Source organism: Psammomys obesus, unplaced genomic scaffold (genome assembly GCF_907164565.1).
Source record: "Psammomys obesus unplaced genomic scaffold, mPsaObe1.curated_primary_1811, whole genome shotgun sequence".
In the NCBI taxonomy this organism is placed as follows: Eukaryota; Metazoa; Chordata; class Mammalia; order Rodentia; family Muridae; genus Psammomys; species Psammomys obesus.
Genome location: NW_026596069.1, coordinates 24,839,272 through 24,848,894, shown reverse-complemented (window position 1 = coordinate 24,848,894; position 9,623 = coordinate 24,839,272). Strand labels below are relative to the sequence as shown.

The 9,623-nt window shown below is 35.7% G+C and overlaps 1 protein-coding gene across 2 annotated transcripts in view; it reads right to left on the bottom strand.

Moving 5' to 3' along the window:
• Nucleotides 1-300: 300 nt before the first annotated feature.
• Rock1 (Rho associated coiled-coil containing protein kinase 1) overlaps nt 301-9,623 on the bottom strand; it is a 97,646-nt gene continuing 88,323 nt past the window's right edge. For both annotated transcript variants that reach the window (XM_055625470.1, XM_055625471.1), the window contains exons 28-33: nt 7,471-7,541; nt 7,181-7,269; nt 4,424-4,502; nt 4,014-4,275; nt 3,227-3,434; nt 301-1,825 (exon numbers count right to left, since the gene is read on the bottom strand). In XM_055625470.1, coding sequence (XP_055481445.1) covers nt 1,822-1,825; nt 3,227-3,434; nt 4,014-4,275; nt 4,424-4,502; nt 7,181-7,269; nt 7,471-7,541 — 713 coding nt within the window. In that variant the 3' untranslated portion in view covers nt 301-1,821. The remainder of the gene's footprint in view (nt 1,826-3,226; nt 3,435-4,013; nt 4,276-4,423; nt 4,503-7,180; nt 7,270-7,470; nt 7,542-9,623) is intronic.

The window sequence follows — 9,623 nt, the reverse complement described above, 5'->3', positions numbered from 1 at the left end:
TCTATCTTCTAAGGCTGTTCCCGGTTATTTGTATGGTATTTGTGACGGTCGAAACATAAGTTATCACAAGATATGCAGAACTGCAAAAGATCCATGGGGAACTGTTTTCCAACAAACATGGCCATCCTTTCACTTGAACAACAGCACCTCTTGTTTTAGAGCCCAAGCCAAGTTTTATCTTTTAAAAAATAATTTTAATCTATTCACAAAATTTAGCAAACATTTGTATACAATCATGGAATCATTTTTAGTATGCCATCTATTCATTCCAACCATGAGAAAATACCATAGTAGTCAATATTAAAAGTATCCATCCATAAATTATTTTATTTCTCATTAAATGAGCACAGAGTCATTAGCATATTAATAACAGATATGTTTATTATTACATATCCATCAGTGCGGCTTTCAATACCACTTGAAACATGCATATCACCCTAGAGAAGATCGCTTTTCCAGTGCTTATTTGATACACATTACTGCAAAGCCATTATAAATTACTGAGGAGGTATTTGGTTAAAAAAATAAACAATAAATCACACTGTCCATACAAATAACTCTTGTTTCCAGAGGAGAGTTGAACAGTATTTATATGGTAATTCCTATGTTAACTGGAAAACATCACAGATATATTTCATAATTCTTTACTATTGGTGCAACTTTGTATATTTTTTTGCAGATAGTTTTATAGTCTTTCATTATTGTAGCAGGTAGTTTGGTGCAAAGATTGTACTCAATTTACAAAAGTTCAACAAACCTTTATATATTTTAAATTAAACCAATTACCAATGAAAAAAACCCACTGACACACATAATTTTTTGTAAAATCTGTTTTCTGAAAAGTCTGTACTTATGGCAGTAAAAAATTCTCTCAAATTAAGGCACTAATAGGGCAATGCAAAACTCCCACTGAAAGTGTTCTATGAATAATTTACATTTCAAACAGTGCATACATTTTTATATGTTTGTTAACTTAACGTCTTTTCACTTAAAAACCACAAAGAAATACATTATATAATTACAGAAATGATGTACCCCACAAAATGCTTTTCACCTTGGTTCTCTTGTACAGTTAGTTCTTAATGTCTCTAGTAGTAAAATAACTCAATATGGCTTGGCAAAAATGCATAGATTAAATGTAATTCTTTTGTCTTCTCTCAGTCCCCAATCTACAAACTTGCTGAAACACATACAGTATTTTGTAAAGCATAATGTACGATAGTTAATTTCTCCATAAAACCCACTGTGGGCAATCAACAGTAAGGCTTTTAATTCTACAGTGAGGGCACTGAACTTCAAGTGACACCACTGTGTTCTTAAAATAGTTCTGTATAGTCTTGCAAGAGCACAAAAACTTAGTTATTTAAAAAAAAAAACAAAAAAAACTTGTCTCATTTTGAGATATTTTCTTTACTCCTTCCACAAGCTGATCTTGATAGTGATGGCCATTCCACTGAAAGTGAAAGTTCCTTCCTCTTGTTCACAGGAGGAAAACTGTTCTATCATGACTGACAGGCATTTTCATATAAATTCAAAAAGGCAGCACCTTAAAAAATATATCTAGCTAAGCTTTCCCCAATTGTACTTGCATTACATAGTAATAATTAATCTAATCTACCTGGAGGCAAACCCGCAAGAAACAAAAAAACAATCCTCAGTGTGCTTTTTGTGCCAAAGCAAGGACAGATAACAGCAATCTTAATCCTGAAAAGCCTGTGGTATTTGTGTCAAAGAAACAGCCTGTCTGCTTAGCATGGTTTAACAGCCTGGTTTATCAGGTAGCATCCCACATGATTCCAACACAGCAGTAGGTCCACATGGTTAACTGTTGAAGGAAAAAAAAAATCCTGTAATTTAAGAAAGATGCTCGATTCAAACAATTCAAGAACAACAACTGGAAGAAAGGCTAAGAGTGTGACTCAGTGGTAAAACTATTTGGCTAGCATGCATGAACCCCTGAGTTCAAACTCTATCAGTACCACCCTGACTCCTAAAAAATTAGGGAAAGGCAATACACACACACACACACACACACACACACACACACACACACACACTCTAACACAAAGAATAAGAAATAACATGAAATTCAGAGAAAACAGAAGAGGAAAAAATACTATAATATGATTTCCTTTTGTATTTCTAAAACACTGTCTTACTCAAACACTTACTTTAAATTGTTTTAGTCCTAGTTTATACTCTATACCTAGTCGGGTGAAATAGTATTCTACAGGGTTCAGTTGAATGCTATGATATATTTGAATAGTACGGAGGCTTGAGAATACAGAAGAAAAGGGTATGTATCATTTCAAAAAATAGGATTTGGTTACAATGAGAAGGGAGTGAAGAAAATAAGTGAATTAAAGATAGCTTCAAGCAGAGCATGGTGGACCAGCCTTTAACACCAGCACTCTGAGAAAGAGGCAAGGGGTTCTCTGTGAATATGAGGACAGCCTGGTCTACAGAGTGAGCTGCAGGACAATCAGGGCTATAAAGAGAAACCCTGTCTCAAAAAACCAAATGGGGTAGGGATTGGGTTTAATCAGGTCCTGTAACTGTCATAGCATTCAAAAAATTTTGAAAACAAAAATCCCATCAAAGACTTAAAAAAAGAGGGATTTAACTGAGTTTATCTATCTGTAACACAATATTCATCAAAACTAACAAATAATGATTTTTAAAAAGAACCCAATTCCAACACAGTGTAAAAGGTGAGAAACATTTTTCAATGACTCATTTGCATTTAAAAATATAAGTCTAGTGGGTTAAAATAACAAGGGCTAAACTATGTCACATACATCCTGACTTATGACAGAAACTGGGTATGAAAGTTTTATGTACTAATTCCTAAGAACAATCAATTAAGCTAATTTATAAAATCCTGAAAGTCATATATTAAGACCTACCTATAAATGATGTTCTCTGTAGTAAAAACATTTCAGTTTCTGATTTTAGAATGTATGCTGCCAAAGCTACCACAAGGCTTTTAATTATTATCATTGGTAGAATGATTTTGTTGACAGAGTCTCTGTATTTAGCTCTGGCTGTTCTGGAACTTGCTCTGTAGACCAGGCTGTCAGCAAGGTCACATAGACATACCTGCACCTGTTTCTGAGTGCTGGCCTAAAAGTATGCCCATCATGTCTGACTAGGTTTCTAATTTTCATAGACAGTTTCCAATAATTCTTATATTACTAAACAGATTAATATTTTATTTAGTCTTTACCTAGTTTTTCCAGATGTATTTTTGACTACCTTCCGGAAAGACTGATTTGCAGTGGATCTTGTTGACAGTGTTCGAGGAGAGGCACGGACAAAGCCAGATGGTGGGTTCTTAGGAATCTTCTTTACTAGATGAGTTACCCATTTTTTTTGTTCATCTTGAGAACACGCTAACAGCAGCATATCTCTTGCTGATGTTACATCATAACTTACTGCATTAAAAAGGTCAAGAAGAAAAACCCATAAAACTTTAACAATTGAAATCATAATACAATATTAAATCCATATATTTTCAAGTTCTTAATTCCTAAGATACTATAGTTTGTTATACTTGGACAACATCTTTGTCTTAATTTGACTAAGACTGAAATTTTTTTCTAAAAACCAAAACGATCAAAACCAACAGTCATAAACAAAGAAAAATAGTAAAATTTGAAATATGAAAAATGAAACAAACAAATACATCCATAGAACCTACACCTCCTACTTAAAACAGACCATCTATGCACATTTCCTCTGTCTCACTGTGAAGTGCTGTCTATGACAAGCACACATGGGAAAATAAAGGTGAAAACTCAAAGGGGAGCAGTAGGACTCACCCAAAGCTCTTCTCCCAACTTACAAGTTTTTCAGTGGCATGCCTTTTGAAAGGGGACATCTGCTTTCAAAACCTGCTAAAAGCTGAATCACTAGCTCTGTGAAAAGACTGTGGCATAGTCCCTCAGGTGCCAACACACTACGCCATGGAACCCACCTGCAGAAATCACAGCACCGAGTCACCTCACACTTACCTTTGCATGGGGAAATCAAGTCCTCTTTCTTATCTAGGTGATCCCTGTGGCACTTAACATGGCATCTTCGACACTCTAGGGCAGGGGGTGGCTTAAAGACATGCCACAGGGGTTTGGCACACGCCTCACAGTTGGCAGGGAAGTGATAGAGTGTAGGAATAAATTCATGGCCTTTGTGATTCTGGAAGTTAGTTTTTTCACCTTGTTGAACCGGTTCCATTTCTATATCTTTTCTACATTCACCTTCATTTGCATACAGTATCTAAATTCAGGAGTGGTAGAAAAAGGTTGGAAAAAAAATCTTAATCTGTAAATACAAGTTCTAAATGCATACAAACACTGGTATCTGCTTCACAAAACACTTACTGCTTAGGTAAAAGAGCCTTTAGAATCATAATGTAAATTTGTACCTGAAATATTTTAGGAATTTCTTCAGTTTCAGCTCTGTATACATCTCCCTGGGTTACAGGTCGAACATGAAACAATTTACTAAGAGAGAAATAAATAATATAAACCCATTATAAAAATGTCATTGGTAACAAAAGGCACACATTTCACTGTAGAGAATATATAAGTGGCAAAGAAGCAAATAAGAAGATGCTCAGCATCAATAATCATTCGGAATACCTGCATGCGTGTGTGTTTGTAAAACATGATGTCACAGTATACTTTTCAGAACTTTAAAAGAAACAACAGGAGCTGGAGAGATGGCTCAGTGGTTAAGAGTGTATTCTGCTCTTCTAGAGGACCAGAGTTTGGCTCCCAGCATCCATGTGGCTCACAACTGCCACTAACTTCAATTCAAGAGGCTTCAAAGACACCTACACTCATGTGCACACACCCTCATATATACATAATTAAAAAAAATAAAAGTTTAAAAGTAAAACTAACAATAGCAAATGCTGATGAAATGTAGAGAAGCTGTGGGGAATGTTGAGGTGAGCCTTTTGGAGGCCCACAGGGATGGTGAGTGAAGTGTCAGCAACTCCCACGGCTCCCCGAAAGATCCTGATCCACGCACACAGTGTTGCTCAACTAGCGACTCCTAGCACACTAGTGAAGTCTCAAAATGGATCCCAATGGTGACTGCTTCCCTTTCTTTATAGAAGGAAGTCTTCTAAGGTGACCTTGCCTCCCCACATTTCCCACATTTCCTTATAGTCACACCGACCTGACTGATTGTTAGGTGCTTGAAGATAGCATGGGACGATCTGATTGACCTTTCCATAGTTTAAAGGCCTTTACACTGGACAATAAAGTTAGATCTGTACCTTGAGTCTGGTCTCCGGAGCCCGATTCCTGGGATTCTGTGTGGCCTCCATCACCACTCACCACCCTCCTCCCCGGTTCCTGATCCCCATAATCACTCATATATTGCTCCCAGAAATGCAAAATTGTATATTCATGGCCATTTGTTTTATAAAACTAGACTCACTCTTATTTTTATTATTCTACTCAAGCTCATCACTCATAACTAATGCTTTAAACAGTATGAAACATCATCAGAGCTTGCTCAGTTTTCTTTGTATTCTAACTAGTCCCAGTTCCCGCAATATCTAACATAAAGCCCCTTACATTTTGTGTGTGGGTGCATGTGCCACAGAGTGTGTGTGGAAGCCAGGGAACAACTTTCTCAAGTTCATCCTTATCTTCCACCTTGTGCATTCCAGGGATCAAACTTTGGTCACCCGGCTCGGCAGCAAGGACCTTTACTCACTGACCAATATTGAAGGCCCTTCTTTCAACTTTATATAACTCTTCAACAGCACTCACCAAACCTCATTTTGAATTTGTTACACACTTAAAAATTTTCAACTAGTTGTCTCTAAGCTTCTTAAATATAGAATCTAATTATCTTTACATATATCACATATACACCTCTATGATATAGACAATGTATATGAATGAACACAAAGAAAAAAGCCCATGCTTATTAAGTTTTTAATATATTATTAAAAAAAAAAAAACAGCTGTTTGCTTATAGTACTTAACATAAACCACTAATGGTATCAGTATGATGATCAAATAATGCTATACTAAAGATTTGGGGCTGGAGAGATGGCTCAGAGACTAAGAGGTCTGGCTGCTCTTCCAGAGGACCTGGGTTCAATTCCCAGCAACCACACGGCAGCCTACACCTGCCTTAACTCCAGTTCCAGTGGTTCCGACACCTTCACACAGACACATGTGGGCAAAGTGCCAATGCATATGAAATTTTAAACTCTAAAAAAGGATTTCTTTTCCTGTGCATAAGTGTTTTGTCTGCATGTGTAAGTGTGCATCATGTGTGTCTGTTAAGTGTGGAGGCCAGAAGAGGCTGTTCGAGCCCTGGAACTGCAGCTATAGTTGTGGGTGCTGAGAAACAAGCCTGGGCCTTCTGCAAGAGCAACAGGTACTCAACCTTTGGGCTGTACAACTCCCCTATATTACCCTAGGAGATGCTCAGGGAACTCAAAATCACTAATAAAACTTTCCTTTCAAAGTATATAAATCTTGCATACAAAATTTTTCTTTCTTTTTTTTTTTTGCTTAGGTTAGATTTTTTTTAATTTGTAAATGTGTACTTGTTTGTGTAAATGTGTATGCAAACATGCCAGGGTGCATATATGGAGGTCAGAGGACCACTTTTGGGTGCTGGTCCTCATTTTTCCAACTTCTTTGAGACAGGGTGGCTTTGTCATGCTGTAAGCCAAGCGAGCTGGCTTCAAGCTTCTGGAGACTCTCCAATTTGCCTCCAAACTCTTTTTTTTTTTTTTTTTAATTTATTTTTTGTTTTATGTGCATTGGGAGGATTTCAAATCCCTTAGAATTGGAGTTACAAACAGTTGTAAGCTGCCATGTGGGTGCTGGGAATTGAACCCCGGTCCTTTGAAAGAGCACACAGTGCTCTTAACCACTGAGTCATCTCTCCAGCCCCACCTCCCAACTCTATAGTGGCATGCTGGGATTATGTTTGCCCTCCTACATCCATCTTTTACATGAGTTCTGGGGACTGGAACTCGGGCAGTTAGTTAGGTTTGTATAGCAAATGAATTTTTACCCAGTGGGCCATCTTATTTAGAACTGGAAACACTGTTTAAATAACACAAAATGTGAAGCAGTTCTAAAAATAACCCATAAGTAAACAGTCAAATGATGAAAACAAAATTCAATCAAAGGCAACTTACTCTATGTCCAACACCATAGATGGACTGGATTGCTCCTTATCTTGTTCATCATTATAGAACAAGATTTTTTTACTGCTTACCACAACATACTGAAATGACAAAAAGTGAAGAATTAAAAGAGCAACATTAACTTGATTTAAATTGACTAGCATAATATTTTCCATTTGTGTTTACATAATACTGTATACTTTAAATTCAATCTTAGTAAGAGAGCAATTAATACAAGTTCTATGCTTTATAGTTAAACATGTAACAAAATTATCAAGGAGAAGAAATTAGGTATATGGTACCTGTTTCTTCCAGCCATATCTTTTGATATTTCCTCTATTTGGTACAGAAAGCCAACCTTCAATTCTTGACTCTAGGAGAAAAAAATATATATATATTATTAGTAGTCAATCTTAAATTTTAAAACCAAAGAAAAATACTACAAGTTGTCTGGCAGCATGCAGCAACAGGCAACAGAAAACAGTGAAATGGATAAATGCTGTAATTTGCTCTTTCATGCTTCAATCACACAAATTAACTTTCAATGGCCAAACAAAGACTGCAGAAAAAAAAAAAAAAAAATCCAAAGCCACTTTCTCCATAAAATTAACATTTAGTACTCCATTGAAAAGGTATGAGATAACAATGTCTTTAAGAGCCAGGCAAGACTGGAGTGGATGACAGCTTAAATGGGATATGATATACAATTATTTTCAATATTATATAACATTCATATAAAAAATATGCAGCAAAAAAAAAAAAAAGAAAAAAAATGCAGCAAGTTGAACAATTCAGAGCCATGATTTACACAAGAGCAGGCAAAATTACTGAGGTGTCCTATTACTCACAGAAGACAAGAGTAGAAGATAAATAAATAAGGAATGCAGGCAGAACCAACTAGATACAAAGAATAAAAAAACAAGCATTTTATTTGTTTTCTCAGTAAAATATCCTAATTAAGTATTTGAGTAACACACTCAACAGTTTCATTAAAATTGTTCAAATTTGGTTAGGAAGCAACTTAATTCTATATGGAGAGTCTAATTCTAAACCTTCTCAAACTAACGAAGTATGAAGTCTTTTATGCTTATTTAACTCAATAAACAAAGGAAAAAAACCCACAAAAATAAGTAGGTTAACTGCTAGTACTTATACCACAAACTGCTATTTATAACCAAAGCCTTTTATTGGCAATTGCTGCTAATATTACATAAAGTTTATTCCTTCAGTGTGCCATGGATCAAACTCGGGCACTGGGCATGCTAGGTCAGTGTTCTACCAGAGTCACATCACCAGCTTCTAACTTTTTGCAACAGCCTCACTATATAGCTTACTTGAACTTAATATGTAGCCCAGGCTAGCCTTGTTTAGGCTCCTGAGTGTTGAGGTATTGTTGGTTAAATAGATTTAAAGTTTATTAGAAGTGTCTGAGGAATAATGATTCCTTTCAAGATGGTTATGTTAGGTTGAAGATAAGAAAATTCAAGTTCTTCTCATATTAATCTTATATTTAAGACATAAAAGAATAGAAAGGTAACAAATTTAAAGTACACTGCTACTGCTATAGTGTGATTATTATGGCTGAAACCTTTTTTTGTATAGATTTATTTATTTTATTATGTATATGAGCGCTCTGTTTTCATGCACATCAGAAGAAGGAATAAGATTCCATTACAGTGATTGTGAGCTACCATGTGGTTGCTGGGAATTGAACTCCGGACCTCTGGAAGGGGAGCTCTTAACTTCTTGAGTTCTCTCTCTAGCCCCCTGAAAGCTCAATCTTACAATAATAATAACAGGTATTATTACTGAGCATCTGATTGCCAAAATGCTTTGCAAGTGATACCTTGTATTTAAGATTTGTATAGATTATAGAATATCATATTCTTAAAAAAACTTTATTTATTCTATACATATGAATGCTCTGTCTTCATAGAAACCAGAAGAGAAAATCAGATCCCATTACAGAAGGTTGTGAGTCACAATGTGGTTGCTGGGAATTGAACTCAGGCCTCAAGAAGAACAGACAGGGCTCTTAAACACTGAGCCATCTCTCTAGCCCATGATATATCCTTACATGTCATTCTATTGTCACCTTCTATGTAAAAAAATATGATACCAAGGCCTTCCACGCATTGTTTATTATTATTATATTGATTATTGATACACATTTTATCTTAGAAAATGAGAAATAATACTAAAAGCCCTAGGACTCAAAGCCTGTATGTCTTAACTTCTGAGCTTATGTTTCTAAAATACAATAGTAGTCTATTCTCAAACAAGTCTCACAGTACTAAGTTACTGGCTTTAATATTATTCTGGTTGCTACTTCCACCAACTGCTTAAAAGTCTCCAAGTTTTTGTTGCTTTAATCAACCTCACGCAAACTATAGTTTACTAAATGAAACTGTGATAAGTTAAATTCAAGTTTCCTCTATTTCACCTAGCCTTTTCT